The 19,443-nt window shown below is 37.1% G+C and overlaps 1 protein-coding gene across 1 annotated transcript; it reads left to right on the forward strand.

The window, feature by feature from the left end:
- The first annotated feature begins 13,369 nt into the window (after positions 1–13,369).
- Positions 13,370–19,076, forward strand: LOC145115784 (DDT domain-containing protein). Its single transcript, XM_079052143.1, has 11 exons — positions 13,370–13,480; positions 13,857–13,982; positions 14,727–14,899; positions 14,993–15,396; positions 16,154–16,208; positions 16,510–16,847; positions 17,258–17,670; positions 17,932–18,094; positions 18,216–18,377; positions 18,475–18,563; positions 18,714–19,076. The coding sequence occupies exons 2-11, from the start codon at positions 13,870–13,872 to the stop codon at positions 18,862–18,864; spliced, it is 2,061 nt and encodes a 686-aa protein (XP_078908269.1). The 5' UTR covers positions 13,370–13,480; positions 13,857–13,869; the 3' UTR covers positions 18,865–19,076.
- The last annotated feature ends 367 nt before the right edge of the window (positions 19,077–19,443 follow it).

A 19,443-nucleotide genomic window follows, 5' to 3' on the forward strand; every position in this document is an offset into this window, starting at 1 on the left:
TCCATGAACGATGTTGGGGCATTGGTGAGCCCAAACGGCATCACTACAAACTCATAATGCACATATCGAGTCCTGAAAACCGTCTTCGGTATATCCTCTTCCCGAATCCTCATCTGATGGTATCCCGACCGAAGATCAATCTTGGAAAACCAATACGCACCCTGCATCTAATCAAACAAATCATCGATCCTTAGCAACGGATAACGGTTCTTCACCGTTAGCTTGTTTAGTTCCCTATAATCGATACACATCCTATGGGATCCATCCTTCTTTTTCACGAAAAGGATTGGTGCTCCCCACGGGGAACTGCTCGGACGAATGAACCCTCGGTCTAACAGCTCCTGAAGTTGTGTAGATAATTCTTGCATCTCGGGTGGTGTCAACCGATATGGTGCCTTTGCTATCGGAGTGGCACCCGACTCCAAATCGATGCAAAACTCCACCTGCCTCTCCGGAGGCACCCTTGGTAACTCTTCGGGAAAAACATCCTGAAAGTCCTGAACAATTGGCACACTGCCTACATCCTTCGTGATCTCTACCCTTGTATCTGAGATATATGCCAGAAATCCCGAACAACCATGCTGCAAGAACCTCCTAGCCCTCGCAGCCGAACAGAGGGTCGCCCCTGCGATACCTTATCACCATGTATCACCAGTTCTCCCTCACTTGGGGTTCGAACCCTCACCAACTGATGCTCACAGTCAATCATGGCCCCGTTGGCCCCCAACCAATCCATTATGATAATCACTTTCAGCCCTCGCAACAGTATCGGGACAAGGTCGACACGAAATCTCTCACCCAGCACATTCAGGACACAATCCCGATACACCCTCGCAGCACTAATGGTGCAGTCATCTGCAATCTCCACCTCGAGCGGGGAATCTAAAGTTCCCGATGCCTCCCGAAACTTCTTGCTAAGCGTAAGAGATACAAACGATCGGGTAGCACCCGAATCAAATAAGACGTGAGCAGACATACCATTGACCAAAAAGGTCCCTATACAAGCATATAGTACACATAAGCGAAACAGATCCATAGAGTATAGAAGAATAAATACGTACCAGCCACAACGTCTGGTGTTGCTCGTGCCTCCTCGGTAGTCAGTTGAAATGCCTGGCTCGCCAAAGCATCCGCCCTAACAGGGCGGCCATCGGTAATCCTCATTGTGGCGGGCGCAGGCGCCGCCACTGCTCCTCCTCCCTGCAACTTCGGACAGTTGATCCGCTTATGGCCAGTCTGGTTGCAGTGAAAATAGATTTAGCCCTTCACGGGACAATGCCTACTCATATGGCTCTGCTGGCCACATGCATAACATCCCGAGCCTGCAATACGGCAAGCTCCATTGTGTACCCGACTACACTTGGCACATCGGCCCCAACCCTGCTAACCCTTGCTAGGAGTGTCTGACGTCTTAGGCTTCTTAGCTTGTCCTACTACTGCCTGAGCCTGCTCAGGCTTCTTCTTCGTGCGAGATTCCATCTCCATTTCCGGTTCCCGGGCCTTCTCCACCATTTCATTCAGGGTCTTGCACCCCGTGAAGCTCACAAACTCCCGGATATCATCCCTCAGCATGGAATGATATCGGGTCCGTCTCATCTCCTCATCTGTAGCATACTGAGGGATCAACAAAGCTCGTTCCCGAAACTGGCGGTGATCTCCGCCATAGTCTCGGTGGTCTGCTGCAAATCATGAAACTCTCGCACTAGTCGTTGCACCTCAATGGGTGGTGCAAACTCCAAATCAAATCGCCGAACAAACTTGGCCCACGTCATCTCAGCCACCCCGGCTGGTCCCACCTGTCTAGTAACCTCGCCCCACCAATCCCAGGCTCTGTCTCTCAGCATACAAGAAGGAAACCCAACCTTCGCCACATCCGGGCAAGAACTCGTGCGCTGGGCGTTTTCGATATTCGCCACCCAGCGTCGGCTAACAATGGGGTCCCTGACTCCAAAAACTCCGGCGCCCCACACGCCTTGAACTCTCGGAACGAGGGATTTCGGGCTCTAATCTGGCCTGAAGCAATCTCAGCCTTGAATGATCTGAGTTTCTCCTCCATGATCTCTATAATTCCCTCCTTGACCGTCCCAAAGATGACTGGGGTAGCGTCGAGGATGCCTTTTGTAACCTCGGCTGCAATGATATCGCGCAGTCTCTCATCAATAGGCTCGGTACCACTGCCTGATCCCGACCCAGACCCCGATCCCGATCCTGATCCTGATTCCCCTGTCCCGAATCGTGTCACCACCATGCTGAACTGAAATGTCATAAGTCGGGACATCTATAAAGAGAATCTTCCCACATCGGTCCTCCTTAGGGTGATCAGATCTAGCATTGGCTCGGGCACAGGTCCGGTGCTTTTAGTAATACGGGCCCAATACTACCTTCCACACCTACCTGTGCATTTCCCCAAAGCTCTACCTGATGGCTCCAATTAGTCCCAAAACAAATCATATACTACAAACCACCGCACACACCAAATCCTAGACTGTTCTAAGATTTTCTCTACCCACATCAAACAGACCAATCATAACAGGTTGCCTTTATGCATGCAGATTATACACATAAGAGGATCAAATAGACTTTCGAATAAAAGATTCTACTCTAGGACCACAACCAGACAAGGAACAGGAAATAAGGCCAAGTCGATCATTCTAAGGCTATAAGCTCCTAACCGTATATAATTTTAGATGCATACACATAGCAAATTCCATACAATCATCCAAGTTCAAATATCAGAATAACATGGCTAGCATATTGGGGAACTACTTACTTGGCTCGGCTGATCACGCGCGTTGCACTCTCATCTTTTCCTTCTTTCAAAAGCTTTTTATGTCATTTTTGAAAACCAATTTACCATTTCCTTAGTTTGAGTCCCGACACACCCGAGAGTATGCCTGAATCCCTCAAACCAAGGCTCTGATACCAACTTGTAACGACCCAAATTTTACAAAGAAAATTTTCATTTTTAATTAGTCAACCATATTTCATAAAACATGAAAATCCCAATAATTGTTTTCAAAACCACCATCATTACAACATTATTATTTTCAAACATCAGAGTGTCCCCTAACCCATATCAGAAAAGAGAGATAGAGTGCACGCCGCATCATCAAGCCTTGCCTTTGCCCTTGGGCTCCGATGTACCTCACAAAGCTGAAACGACAACTGAATTCAAATATGTCTTGCTGCTCTTCTCAAACTGTCTCAAACGAATGCCCAACACGAAATAGATGCTTGATCTAGTGTTTTCCTCTTGGTACTTCCTCTTCAAGCTTGGAATTCTCCCCAAAATCCCAAAGATATCCCCTAAATGCACTCACTTCACACCTTCGAGAGTTTGCAGCCGTAAACGGTCTTTACCGTGATAAGGGAGGCCACATGGGTTTATAATGATGTTTATATAGGGGGAAAACCCCAAAATTAGGGTCTTCTTTCAACCGCTCGGACTCGCCGAGTCGACCCTTCAACTCGCCGAGTCGGTCCCGTCCGTGTTTCATGATTTCACAATTCTACTCGACGACTTGGGCACCCAACTCGCCGAGTTCATGCATAAATCTTTCCCAATTCATATAAGGTGTTACATATTAGAGCCTAGGCTTGCTTTCTTTTATACTTGATGCAAATTGCTGAAAAAAGCTGAAAAAATCGATTTTCCGGCTGTCTGGGCTGTGGACTCGCCGAGTCCATGAAGAAATTCATCCTACTCGTCGAGTAGGTTGATACACTCGACGAGTAGGAGCCCCTGACAGCATATTTTCGAGGTTTAAGGCTGGAATTGGTCTAGAATCATTACCTTAAACTGTTTTGGACTTATAAAACCTGTTTTGATGTGGTAATGATTATGGTAAACCAATTTCAAGGTTATTATCAAAATTTCAAGTTTTATGTGTGTTTATGTGATTCTTGAAATTGTTGATATGATCGTTCATACACTTATGAGTTTTGGTAGATCATAGGAATTATTTGCAAATTGGTTGTTAGTTAATTCTTGATCTAAAGGTTTTTTAATGGAGTCCATAATTTGTCCTCAAGTTATGGATTACCAAAAGTCATTTCTTTTAAAGGTCCATTAAAATTCATAGGTTACATAATTTGAAGAGTCTTTCTCATAAAATAGTTTTATGGAGTCCATAACTTGTCCTCAAGTTATGGATGTTCAAGAGTCTCTTCATTAAAGTTTTTAAAACCTTAATTAAAATCATAAGTTATGAAAATCCAAAAGTTTTTGAATAGTTCAAAACTTTCCTTAAGTTTTGGAATTTGTAAAGTCTCACACACACTTTAATTCCAAACCCTAGAGTTTTAAAAGTTAAAATTCAAACCTTATACTATTATAATATTAATAGTTAATAGTTATATATATGTATAAGAACAAAGTCAGTCTTACCGTTAGTAGGCCTCATTCACGAAGTCGGTCTATAAGGGGGGGGGGGGAGGGTATAAGGTTACTGCCTATAAAATGGCAGTTTAATGGGTGTCCACTCTCACCCACCGCTTCCTTGATTGGTGGAGGGTCGTTAGCCGAACGGGTAGGACAAGGACTATAATTCTCATTATAAGTATAATGACAAAAAAAAGTAACTAAATGTTTTATAAATTCCCAATCTTAGTTACTTTAGGAAAATGCGAATTTGGTGCTAACCTATGAAATTACACTTTTCACTTTGCTTAAGTCGTTAGTGGAGCGTGTATGGTTAACCGGCACACTAACTTCGATTTAACAATGTAGGCAAAGGGTAACTTAATGTTTATCATAGAATCGATGAAGCACGTGTGGTTAACCGGCACGTCGATAAAGTGATAAATATTAAGGGTACCAAGTATATTTGCATGGTTATTCACACCTTGTTTTGTGATCCTCGGCATCCCAGTCACAAAACTTGAGAGGGCACAATCGAGATTGAAACATGCCATTGAAAAGTTCGATGAATCTCAAAAGATCTAGGAGTTTCAAATTCAATTAAAACCTAATATTTTATTTCGTTTTTCGTGGTGGAAATTGGTGAATCGTCATTCGCCAACCTTCAAATATTTTATAGCTTGGATTACGACATCCCTCTTCCAAGTTATAAAATATTGTGTTGGGTCCTAGCCTTAATATTTCATGTTGGGTGTTATATTAAGGACCTTAAATCAACTAACTTGAATTTCTCCCATTGTAGATGTCTGGTTCAGATAACTATGATCTTCCGAAATCACTTGGCACAAGCTTTCCTAATGAAGATGATATCCTGCGATTGGTTCATGGAAACCATACTTCAATTCCTCCACCTCCTCCAATTATTCTCCTTAACCCACAAGTTCTTTAATAGTTCAAGGTCACTCAAGCCCTATTGGCAAGCAAAGTCTATGTGTGCTCATATCTTGGAGATGAAGTCACATATTGACAAGCCGGGAGAGTTGCGTGTCAAAGTCTTGAGGAAGTTGGTTGTTGACTAGGTTCTTCAATCACTTTCTAGGTCGCATAGTGAATTCTTTGGGACTACTATGTAACAGACTATGACATGACCCTTAATGATCTTACCTACTTGCTTGATGCTGCTGAATCAACAATGATTTACAGTACTGGTAAAGCAAATTTGGTTGGAAGATCGACTTCCCAAACTTCCATGGACATTGACAATGGTAACATTGGAAATCCAGAAAAGCTTTCTCTTCTTAATGGAAAAGGGATCGGCCATAGTCAACCCGGTTGACCAAATGGTAAAGAGAAAGGCTAAGTCAGAGATAGTCTGGTGTACCATTATTAAAGAGTCCATATGTTTCTATTGCCAAAGGAAGGGACATTGGTTGCGAAACTGCCCTATTTACCTGAAAGATCATAAGGATGGTAAAGTCAGAGTGTTTGACTATGCTTCAGGTAAAGTCCACTATCTAACTCTACTAAGTTCCTATTTGGAGATTCTTATTACATGATTTGACTAGGTCACATGTTGATGTTTTAAGAATGACAGAAAAAAGGAAGCTTAAAGGAAGAGTAAGCTGATTCTGATCGCGAAGAGATGGATTTCGATCGCATGGTTCGATGATCAGAATTTTGAGCTGTTGCTTAAAGAGTTGTGATAGATTGCCTAGGAATTCATAACAACATAGTTTTTCATATGCATTTGCATGGTAAGGATAAGTTTTTCCGCAAGTTTTAAAATAAAAGAAATTTTTTTGATTTTATTTATTTTAAGGATCCTTACAATGGCATTTGTGAAAAATTGTTGTTTATATGTTTCCATTGATAGAGATATTGGAAAAATGGATTTGATTCTTTCGTTTGTGGTAGTGTCATAATTTACCAAATAAGGAAAGATTTTCATCACCCAAGTTTCGGTAGGATAGAAACTTGGAATCATGCAACTTGTATGATGAATGAGAATTTTCATATTTGGGAAATTAAGACTAATTCCTTGATCACATGTATATGTGAGTCAAGTGAAGGACTATAGGATCGGGTACACTTGGTTGTGCGCTGGTCAGGTCCACCACAGAGAACGACAAGACTATTCGTCATGATTTACTAAAGTTTAGTAAATATGGTTATACTTACAAGTTTGAGTATAATTCTGAAACATTGGAAAAGTTTCAATGTATGGCAGAACGAATAAGAATAATCAAATTAGGCAGAAAAATAAAAGTTTCTCCAATCTGAAAATATGGGAGAGTACTTTAGTATCGTGTTTTTGTGATTATCTTAATGATTAAGATACCAATTCACAATTGATTCTCTAAGGACATCTTAGTGTATTTGTTTGAATAAGAAGAGGAATCGCGAATTGTTGAATTGGTTAAATCAAAAGATGAATCATACTTCGTTCCAAAATTGAGTCTTAGAGTCACACTCCAAGATTGTAACTTTAGTGACATATCTTAAAGAAGGTTTATAACACTTGTCAAATGTAAGAGTAAAATGTTTTCTACTCTTGTACATTTGAAATTGGTAAGTTGTGATGTTTTCGATAAAACAAAGACCAACTAAGGCCAATTGTGTGAAGTGTTTGTCTTGATAAGAATCCACACTATCTCTTGAAAATATTTGTTTGTCAAGGAATGAGTATTGGCAAGAGAGTCTTATATGTCAAGAGGACAATGGGAGTCTAAAAGATCCTGAAAGAGTTTCAAGATCTAATCAGGAATAAAAACCTGTAGTTTATCACTAGCACACGTCTTGAGGTTTATAACCTATCTTGTTGACACATTCTTATTTCTGTGTCCATTCCAGTTAAAGTTGGCTATGCATCTGAGTTCTACAAGTTCTCAGTTGTTTGCATAACTACTTGGAAGCAATGGCAGACCCCTGTGCTACCAGGTGGCAAGAAGTTAAGGTTGCACAAGTTCGGTTCATATGAGTTTGGATTTGTCAAATTCACATGGATAAGAACACATACACCATAAAATCTAAGTGTCATAAGGTTTCTCTTCGATTCATGAAAATGATGGTGAGGAAACTCTTTCACTAAGTAGATTTTAAGTAGATAATAATTATGATATTTGCATTCTCAAAGTCGTTAGTGGAGCGTGTGTGGGTAACCATCACACTAACATGGACTTGTGAGAAATGGCAAAGGTCTAAACAATTGAGACTATGATTACGACATCCATTTTCATAGTTCTGAAATTGTTTAGACACACATATGAGCTATCTAAGGAAAGATGTATGATTTTGATAAAGTTTTATCAAAGCATCTCGTATCAGAAATCTGAACTTTGGTAAGAAAGTCAATAAAGTATTGATTTCTAGAAGTCCAGCTGATTTCTGAGTACATATCAAAGCTAGTGGGAGCATAAGTGTTATGCTAATAATCATCATGTTAGTGGGAGCATGATAATTATAATAAGTGTTGCAAGTTAGCAATGTTAATTATAGAAAACAAAAGTTTCAATTGGGAAAAAATTGTTTTGCTATAATTAAAGGAGAGGAAATTATACTTCATTTCAAATCTAAAAGCTTAGATCGTGAGATTTTAATCAAATTTAGTCAAGTATATATATGAATGTTATGTTGGAATGGTTCAACATAAGGAAATTCTATATATGGGAACATTATTTGCGTTCTAAAATTCGATTGTGATTACGGCATCCCTTTTCATAATCTGAATTATGAGAACATGGAAAATAGAAATAGAAATATTATAGAAAAAGACTGGTCTAGTATCATGTCTTTATGTGAGACATCATGAATCGTGTCCCATATGCTTCAGATATAGGATCGATTGCATGTGCTATAATATTCATCTGTTCTAAATTTTTCCAAATGCCTATGGCATTAAGAGGGAAAAAAGTATTAGAACTGGATGTGACTAAAGTGATTAAGCAATTGTCGAGGACAATCTAAGGTTTACCAAATATTGGGTGCTCAGGGACAGTTGGAAGTATGGTGTAAATTTTTTTGGAGAGGACCATATTGACATATTCTGAAAAGAGGTAACTCTTGTTCAGAAGTGATAATCAAAATGGGAATATGGAAATGGTTCCATGGGTGGAAGTTATTCAATCTGTGTAAGATTAGAAAACTTAATGCAAGAAGGATGTTCAAAGCAATGTACTTTGAATATGAGACTTCGTTTTCATGGAGTTGATCTCCATTGGAATACTCTGTAATGACTGTTGACAAGTCTTTGTGACTTTGTCATTACAAGTGGTTCAGTGCATATAAGTTTAAAAACTAACAGATTTCGGTAAAAGGTAGGAATTTAGAATTCTTACATTTACGGTAAGGATTTGGGATTGTGAAATGAGAATCATTGGAATTATGTTCAATCGATCTATTCCAAAAAATAAAGATCACGGACAAACATAGTGTGCATACTTGGTGTATGGCATGACTATTGTTTGGATAAACATAGTGTGCATGCTTAGAGCATGTCATGACTATTGTTTTGATTCAAGTATAAAGTTGATTAATTGAAACATTATACAATGAATAATGTGTAATCAATATGGTGATAAATAAAAGGTGTTCTATTTATATTCATAAGTTCCGAGACCATATTGGATTCGATTATTATTGTGTTTCACTTTGCATGTTTTGACTTTCAGAATAACTAGGTCATTCTTCCCGAATGACTAAGTTGTTCAAACCATCCACAGTCGTTAATACGTTGGAAGTAGGTATTAAGGCAAGACTGTCATGAAGTTGGCTTGTAGATGTCTAAGATGCTGGGCATCGCAAAAGTTGCTACAACATTCATGAGTGCTCATAAGTTCTGAGTATTGGATTAAACCCACGCTCATTTGAATCACTTCATGGATTTTATCATGAGTGATCATGAGACGATAATATCTTATATTCTTCAAACCTAGAGATATGAGTTGTTGACTATGAGTTGGTTATACATTGATTGCACGAAAACGCATCAGTAACTTGATGTTATAAAACGTGCCTTTTTGTATGATTCAACAAGTAGCAGGACAAGCATATGAGTCGAAGTTTATCCATTCCATTTACCCTTGGAGGGATAAAAGCGATATCTATGGGCCCCTCGATGATTTAGTGATGACACCCCGAAGTGCTTGGCCAAGCCTGGACTGATTTGATTTGTTCAATTAGTCAGTCGTCATAAATAGGAAATCGGGAAACAACAAATGGACAGAGAGAATGATTATAATCCATGTCTCAGTCTATATGATATCTAGAATGGAGGAATATATGATCCCTTATCTAATGGACAAGTCATTTGACTAGGTCAGAGTTCGACAACGACTTTAAGAGCTACGATTGCTAGTTGGGATCTTGGAGTCATACGCAATAATAGTTTTAGACTTATCCAAGTGGGAGACTATTGGATTAGATGTCTAAGCCCATAACTATTATTGGTATGTACTCGACCCGACCCGACATGGTCCATTTGGGTTGCACTTCACCGAAACAATTTGTATGGATAGTCTTTTGAGAATAGTATGTTTATGATTTATTAATATATTATTGGTTATAATATATTAATATGAAATCATATTATTTAATTAGTATTGATCAAGAATTAATTTAGTTATCAAAAGGAACTAATTAAATATGGACTCTTATATATATATATGGAATGGGCCAAGTTCATTTAGGTTGGGCTAAGCTTGCATGGATAGTCCATGGAGTTTTTAACCCATGGATCCTATGGAAATGAAAGGTCATGGGTATTAGGGTTTAGATGAATGTAACCCTAATCTTCCATACTATATAAAGAGGTATTTGGCACATGAAATGGACTAGCGTGTGTGTAAACAAGAGTGGGCCAATTTCTAGTGTGCTTACTATTCTCTCAAGTTTTCCAAGGTGGTTTTGGTGATTTGTGATTCCACTTGAGGCTTCCACACTATTGGGGCTAAGCTTTTAAAGATCAAGTCTTCAAGCTCCATCAAAAGGTATGTTATCTAACTAGGCTTTTGTAGTATAGTTGCTTCATATTATGCTAGTTAGGATGAAACCTTGGAATATTGAATATTTGCATGTATAATAGAGAAAACATAGATCCAAGGTTTATAGGGTTTCATGTACACCATAGGAGTGTTAGAATGCTCAAAACCCTTCACTTAATGCATCAAAACCATAGATCTGACCTCCTAGGGTCCATTTCATACGCAAAGCTACAAACTTGATGTCCATGCATGAGGTTTTTGGCTCCAAAATCCAAAAAAGGGGTTTATAAGATGCATGGGCTTCTCATGGACATAAAGTTGGCACCTTTATGCCATATGAACCCTCAATGGTTCAAGATCTGAAGTGTAACTCCATGATACACACTCAATTCGAAAATTTCCTTAGAAATGCCCGAAAATGATAAGATCTAAGCCCTAGAGGAGGTCTATCAAATGAGAAGTCAAGGTTGAATATTTTTACCTTGAATGGGATGGAAATAACTCAAAACCTCTGGATCCACAGTCCTCTCTTGATATTACAAGCTTCCTTCTCTTCTTCAAACTTCAATTCACCACAAAACACACAAAATGGCTCAAGATAACTCAAACAAGGTTAGGGTTTCAGTTTAGGGCTTCTCTGAGTTGGGAGGGGTGATGGAGGCTGGTTTGGGACGAGATAAAGTGTTTAAATAGGGTGCAAAACCCTAAATGTCAGGGTTTTGCCCAGACAGCTCCTACTCGCCGAGTCGGTCTCCCTACTCGTCGAGTAGGTCACTTAACCCCCCAATCCGAAGTCGAACATACTCGACGAGTTGGGCCTCCAACTCGCAGAGTCCCAGTACAACATATGAAGTTTTGCTTGAATTTAAATACGCACCTGAAACCGGGTGTTACATTTATTTAACGGGATTTGACTTTCGTTGACTGAAAAAGGTTCGGGTTGTCACAAGGACAGTGAAGGCTGGAAATAAGGCCAACTTATGGGGCTTAAGTTGTTTAAATAGGGTGCAAAACCCCGAAATTAGGGTTTCATTCATTCTAGCCAACTCGTCGACTTGAGTCCTCCCAACTCGTCGAGTTGGTCACTTAAAACACGCGGTCCATAACATTTCAACACGACGAGTTGGGGCTACCAACTCGTCGAGTCGCTCTACAAAATTGAATAATTTATAAGTTTAAATACATATCAAGAACCAGACGTTACACAACTTCTCAAATTGTTAAGTTATTGGATCAATCATGAATATTGAATCAATTATATTATGTTTAACCTAGGGACGACCCCACTCGTCAAATTTGTCTACGCCTTAACTGGCTAAGTTCCATTCTCTTATCTGTTAACTAAATAGTTGATTCAAGATACATAATCTGAATCTAATCTTTAGATAATGCACTCAGTTACCTAAGCATAACAAAATTAATATCAATACATATGGGTCTTTAATTGAGCATTAACATAATATATTAAACAACTCTCAATAACCAAATATGAATCAATCATTAAAACAAGGGTTTCATAAACATCAAATAATCATAAAGGGTTTAATTCCAAACATTGAAAAGAACATATAGGAAATCAAAAGGTTAACTAACTATAAACAGAAAAGTAAACAAACCGACCTAATAATTTATTCTTTTGATCTTCAGATTTACGCTTCTATAGCAGCCTACCGGATGATATATCCTTTTAGACACTCAAAACGGCCTTCTCTGAATGTTTCCTTCAATATTCTTCTTATTTTCTGATGTGATACATTGTTATGGACGAATTTGGGGTTCTATTTATAGTTTTTTAGAACCGACTTAAATCGTGACGAGATTTGAAATCTTGACGAAAAATAATAAATCCATAAAATATCTTTAGAATCTTCAAATTTCTTCCCATGCTTAACTCCTGCTGACTTGCTTGCTCAATACTTCACAAAATTATGTCTAAACTGGTCCTTTTCAGCTATTATTTCACCATGTCATTTTCAGCTGCAAAATAGAAATATCGAGGAATTAAGCACATTTTTTTCCGTAAAAATGCCTTTAAAAGTATCTAAAATATCCCTTAAAATATATATAATTTAGGACATATCACCCACTAAAAGCTAATAATAATATAAAAAAATCATGTAAGAAAATTAATTGAAAAAAAAGTAATGATGGTTAAATAGTCTTTTTATGTTTGATAGAGACTTCATATGCAACAAAAACGTATAACAGGGACGGTCAGAATTTGAAAAAGTTATGGACGTAACGCGTAAATTACTCCAAACCACATGTACAATTCACACAATTTACTTTTATTTTAATTTTGATGTATTTTCCAACAACCATACTTTGAGGTGTTATAATAAACAAATCGTAAAAGTACATTGTTATTTCAACTACATATCACCCAACAACATTTTACAAAGAAACTTTCATTCATTGATTGCGGTAAATATCAATCTACACACTATGACTGAACTAACTGTAAAACAACTTATTTACAAGTTTATAATTATGTCAACATGAACTCCAATATATTTAAATATTTGTTTAAAAACAATTTAAATATATAATTTGCTTCATGCACATTATACGAACATACATCTAATTAATATAAAATCTAGAATAAAGATTGCATTACGATGTCGTTTGTATTCAACTAATTAGAGGTGAGCATTTGGACCAGATTGGTTTTACAGAAACCGGAGGACCTTGGACCGGATTTGGTGAGGAGGTCAATGTCCAAGCCTTATTCCCGGTTCTTGGATGTAGGGGTGAACATTTTGACCGAACCAAACAAATTTTGCAGAAATAGGTGGACCTTAGACCAGACTTGTTGAGGCTTATCAAGTCCGGTCCGGTCCGGAGGTTCAAATGCTCCCCCGACCAATACAATGAGAAATTTACATCCGGTATTTTGTATTTCTTTGGAAGACAATGGGCTTGTTTAAAAAGAGAAGGGGGTTATTTGTCTTATTTTGAAAGATGAGGGGCTTGTTTTAAAATGAGATCCGTTTAATATTTGGCTCCCGAGAACAAGGGAAGTCTCAAGAGACCAGGTGCGTAGAGAGAACCCCCTCTCCTTGCCAACGCCCAACACGTCAAAATCCACCGCCTGTCTCTTCTCTCTTACTTTTCTCTCAACAATCCAAGCTACTAATCTCTGGTAAATCTCTTGAATTCACTCCACCTACAGTATTTACTGCTTTACCTAACGAATTATGTGCGAGATTGAATCAAATTGTGGCGGGAATTGCAAATAACATGTTAGCATTTTCATGATTTCAATCAAATTTCCTTTTCAATTTGTTTGGTTGGGGTTTTTGCCTCTTATAAAGTGATTCTGCTGTGACTTGTATCATCATTCACCAGTTGAGTATAAGTCAAGTCATTTTTGCTAATTTCTTGTTTGTGGGGTTCTTTCGTAAAACCCACCGAGAAAAAAACAGCGTTTTAGGGTTTAGAAATGGTGCGTGGCTTTTGGGTTTTTTTTTTCTCAGGTGTAATCTGTTGATGCATGTTATGAATGTTTGTTTATGCAGCTGAGTTGGTGAAATGCCGTTATATAGAAGGAAACCGTTCCCTATTTTGGAAAAACCTGATGATTTGAAGCCTGAGGAGCTGGTGTTTCAAGTTCGATTTACCAAAGAGATTTTTCGCGATTATCGGTACCTTCCTAATTTCTTCTTTTTCCTCCTTTAATAGCTTGTTTTTTTCACGTCTTTCCATTTTTGTCCCATCTGATTTCTACAGTTCTACTTACCTTTTAGAAAAAGATACGTGTTTTCATTTTTATGGTCAATTGATCTATCACATTTTATATAGATCTAAAACATATGTGATACAATTAGAAAAAACAAACTTCAACAAGCCTGTGGATTCTAGTTTCATATCCAAGAAAATGTCAGTAGGATCCTGGATTTTCAATCAAGTACCCACTCCCAAAATAAATAAATAAAAAAAAAAGATTCAGGGATGCACTGCAACAACATTTTTGTTTTTTATTTCTATTTTTTTTACATTACAAAGCATTACAACTTGTAGGGTATTCCTGGCTTCCATGTAGCTCCATCAATGCTACTCCAAATATTCCAAAATCAATCAGCATTTGATTTTGCAAGTATAACCTACCATATTCTTAAACTTTTCGCAACTTTTAGCCCCGATTTTTTTTTGGTCATATTTCTTTAGTTCAAATAGTTAATTAGTTACAATCTTTTTCTTTGAGTAGTAGAAAACTATACTCTTTTTCTTTCACGCCTATAAATTTGCAACGATGGAGGGTCTGTATACGAATGGGAGTGATAAACATGAAGACATTGTGGTTTTTACAGAATCTTGGTGTTGAAAACAGCATGTTCATATAATCTTTTCATTATTAATAAAAAAAACTTGGTCTTTGTGCATACTAGTGAATACTTAAAACGGATAAATCTCTATCGCCAAAGAGTTTGGACATGCAAGAGCACTGGGAAGAGCAATTTGACATATGAAGAGGCTTTGGTTTCTGAAAAACAAGCCAATGAAAAGGTTCAACAATTCCCTAAAGAACTCATGGAGCCTGTGTTACGTGATGTTCAATTCAGTAATTACTCTTCCTAACCTTTTTGTATACGTTATTCTGCCTTTTTATCTACTTTTCACAACTTATTTTACCCTCAAATTGTGCTATTTGCAGGCATGCTTCCTTTAAAAGATCTTGTCATTACCATTTCTGCAAAGTTGCAAGAACGTTTGTTGGAGGGTACTGAAATATACGGGAGGAAGAACAATCGAATATATCCATGCAAAATAGTAAAAGTAATTGAAGAGGAAGTTGAAAAGACACAATATCATGTAGCATGGCTTGATAAAGATAAGAAAGTAACTGAAAATGCTGTGGTGAGTGGAGAAGATTTGATTAAGAAAAAATTGCCATTTAGTAGAGATGTTTTGAAGTCTTTTATTAGAGAGTCTACAGTTAGAAGTGTTCCTTGGGTGCTTCATGATAAGTTGGCAGTGAAATATGGGATCTCTACTAATCTTCCGGAAGAATTGAGAATCAAACTTTCGCCAAAGAGGAAACTTCCTAAAAAAGACAAGGTAACTACTTGTTGGTTTCAAATGTTGAAGGTCTTGCTTGCTTTGGTCATTGAGCATTTTCATTTTGTGGGTCCCAAATTTTATAAGTTTTTGTCACACCCAAAAAGGCTTTACAAGTTACAACCTTTTGGGTGGTGTTTGGTATGATGGAAATGGGGAAGGAATGGAATGGTTCATTCCATTTCTAGGAAAGAAAGCTGTTTGTTTTGTAGATCATTCTTGAAAGAATGTGATTTTTTAAATACTACCCATTTTTATCTATGCATTAATGCTAAGTCGTTTTTTATATAATTTCACAGTCTTAACTAAATTACAGTTTTATTTTCTAGAAGTAACTAAAAAAATATTCTTTTTCGTTATAATCTTATTTGGGCTTTGATGACCTTCTATTATGTTTGAGTTTTTATTTTTGTAAATAATGCTTTCATCAACTATAGTTAAATAATGTAGGGTAGAGTCAAAACTGTCCATTGTATTTACATGTAATATAATAGATACATATGGAAATTCATTCCATTCCTATACAGTTTACCTTGCTTATTCCATTCCATTCCATCTGCATTCCATTCCATCAAACCAAACAGATTAGGTTTTAAGTTCATGTCTCTTGAGAATCATGGGTGTGTGAGTTTATTTTCTTTTTGAAAAGAAGTAAACATCAAGATCTGACAAACAAAATGGAGAATGAAGGAAAATGGTGTAAATAAATGGAATCTTGTTCTTTGAAGTAATTCATTAGTTCCATGGTTTTGTTCAGGAGGAAAACAATGGAGAACATAAGCGAAAGAAACCCAATGATGATGCAAAACCAGGTATAGTCTTTTAATTTCTTTTCCTTTTAGATCATGTTTTAGGCTTCTTGCATATTCTTTAAGATATTTTTTGGCAAGTGAGAGTGCATCAACCTTTGTACCCAAGAATGTGCAAAAGACGTGAATGCCCTTCTCATCCTCATCTTGTTTGGCATACATTGGACTAGGACTCATGTCAGTTGTACAACAATCATAACTTTTACAGAACTCGCTCTTAATTTCTTGCCTGTGCAGAAGACGTAAATGCCCTCCGCATCCAACCTTACTAATTTCTGATGTTTTTGTAATCTCAACATTACAGAAAACATTGAGCCAATCAAATATCCGATCGATGATTTATTGGTGAAAGCTGCTGCAGATGATCCTGTCTTTACACCACGTCCTCCACCAAATCCAGAATTCAATGTCCCAATGGAATGTGTTGGTGATCTTTTGATGGTTTGGGATTTCTGTTCTTCTTATAGTAAATTCTTGAACTTATCACCATTTTCATTGGATGATTTTGAAAATGCCATCTGCCATAAAGACAACAGCAATATACTCCTGATTGTGGAGTCCCACTCTGCTCTTCTTCGCTTACTTATAAAGGATGATGGGGATTATTTTATAGCTTTACAGAAGAAAAAACGGAAGCTAAAGGTTCATAATTCATCTGCTTTGTAAATTTTTTATTTCCTTAGAGGTTGCAAAATGGTTAAACTGTAGACTGAGTTGATTGCAAAAAATGGTAACGTATTTTCATTAATTTGTTTTTTGTAGCATTTTACTTTCATTTATTCCTGTTACAACATTGTACTTAGAAAAATCTACCTAATTAGATACAAAGCAATTTTTACTGTTGTAATTGGGTAAGAAAAAAAATGTAAGTACAATGTTATTCTTGGTAGATTTTTCAAACTACAGTGCCTTGATAAGAAAACAATTGAAAGAAATGGAAGTAGGATGCGCCGATGCGATAATACATTTGACCTCTTATGTTTTTTATGAAACTGATATTGTTCTTTTGAACTCATGTTGTGTGAATAACCGATTTTTATCATTTCATACAGATTTCTTTGGTCACATGGACGGATTACTTGTGTGATTTTCTGGAACTAATTAGCAATGATGAATTATCCACTCACATACCTACTATAAAACGGGGGCATTATAGTCTTTTAGACATTCAAGCTAAGATCAACATCTTTATTGAATTGGTTGCTCAAGTCATGGCAACAGACATAATGAGAGAAAAGCTGGATGAGTATATTGAAGAGAGACATGAACTCGCGTCCAAAAAACGAGGTGAAGCCATTGAAGAAAATAAAAAGAGAAGAGAGAAAAAGGAATTGGCAAAAGCTGCTTTAAATGCAAAGGAGCATAACGATTCTGTTGGAAACAACTCGAAGGATCAAAATGGAAATGTTGCAAAGAAACCGGAGAAAACTTCACCCACTCTGAAAAAACACATATCTGAAAACAGGTTCCATGTTTTGTTCTTTTTGGCCCTATTTGTTATACATGACATGGCATAACAAGTTATACTGATGTCAATGGGATAAAACTTGCAATTTTTTGTCCATTCAAAAAGGTGGGACAGGGACTTTCTCTCAATATCTTGTCTGTGCAAAAGACGTGAATGCCCTTCTCATTGAAAATAGCCCTAGAAATCTTGTGGTTGATGGTAAAGTTTCTGAGTAGAAGGTTAATTTTGAGTTTTAATGGTTATATTATTGGTCTGCAGTGGGAAGAAGCAAGAGAAGACATCTGAGAAGGATGTGAAAAAGTCAAAGGTGGATACAGATCCCACAACAGCAAGTATTAAAGTATCAAATGGAAAGGGGTCAAAGAAATTGACTGATGTTGAGAAAAAAGAAACAAATGATATAGCAAATATAGAGCAGAGGGTAAGGCCTCTTTCCTCTCTGTGTTTGTGTGTGTTTCTTTTTGTTTATACCACCTCTATATACAGAAGGTCTTTATATGACAGTTTTGGATATAATTTTATTTTGTTTATTCTATTTGCAGAAAGAATTTCTGGAGAGGGAAATTGAGAAGAGATATATACGCACAAATCCGTTGGGTAAAGACAGGGATTATAACAGGTACTGGTTTTTCCGCAAGGATTGGAGGATATTTGTTGAAAGTTGTGATCACAAACAATGGGGCTACTATGCCACTAAAACAGAGGTATTGACTATTGACTTCTCATAGATTGATTCATAACTACAAACTTTTGGCTATATTTATTTATTTATTTATCGACTCTTCTTGTTATTATACACAGCTTGACTCTTTGATGGGGTCTCTAAATGAAAAGGGTGAGCGAGAAAGGGCTCTTAAAAAGCTGTTGGAGAAACGTTACAAGAAAATATCGTAAGTTCAAAGTACAATCAATGCTTTAATAAGAAAAAAAAATTGAAAGTAGAGTGCTATAATTGGGTTGATTTTTCAAAGTACAATGTCTAGATGCTATAATGTACAAATAAACGAAAGTATGTTGCTATAACATCATTTTGATTGCAGGAGTGAAATGCAGAAGAAATCGAAGGAGGCACACATGATTCAAATGGAAGAAGAGGCGGCACTAAGGAGGTCAAGCCGTGTACGTGCAGCACCAAGGGATAATCCTGCACGCGCTTTTCTCAAGTATGTCAATAAGCTTAAGGAAGACTAACAAACCAATGAAGTTAACATTTACGAATGAATTTTTGTTGTGTTGTGGGGGATGATTTTTGAAACTATTTTCCATTTTTTGTTTATGGGATGGACAAAAGATGATGTATGAGTCCTCCATTGATGTTTCATGACATTATATGAATATGAGATTGTCTTTTAGACCCGGGAAATCTCTCTTCAACTTTTATAAACAAGGAGTGAATTTCTTTCTTTCTGTTGGTTGATGGTTTATATATATACTAGTTAAGATGTACGTCTCTCTAATCGTGGTTGTGTTGAAGTCTAAAGACGTAATCGAAGATGTGAGTTCATCGTTTTCTTATATAGCAAATACATGTCAAATAATGTATTACATTGTACACAAAATATTACTTCTTCTTTCATATAAGGGCATCATCCATAATTTATGACTTATATAATGATTTATTATTTTTGCTACATCAATTTTCTATTAACTTTATTTGATAAAAATCAATAAGCAAAAGCATTTGTAGGTGATTTGTTTAATGTTGAAAATTCACCGCCTCAGAGAAAGGGGAAAAGGAAAAAAAAAGCGGCATCCGCACCGTCAACACAA

This window comes from Lactuca virosa, chromosome 5 (genome assembly GCF_052849685.1).
Source record: "Lactuca virosa cultivar CGN04683 chromosome 5, Lactuca_virosa_CGN04683_v6, whole genome shotgun sequence".
Lineage (NCBI taxonomy): Eukaryota > Viridiplantae > Streptophyta > Magnoliopsida > Asterales > Asteraceae > Lactuca > Lactuca virosa.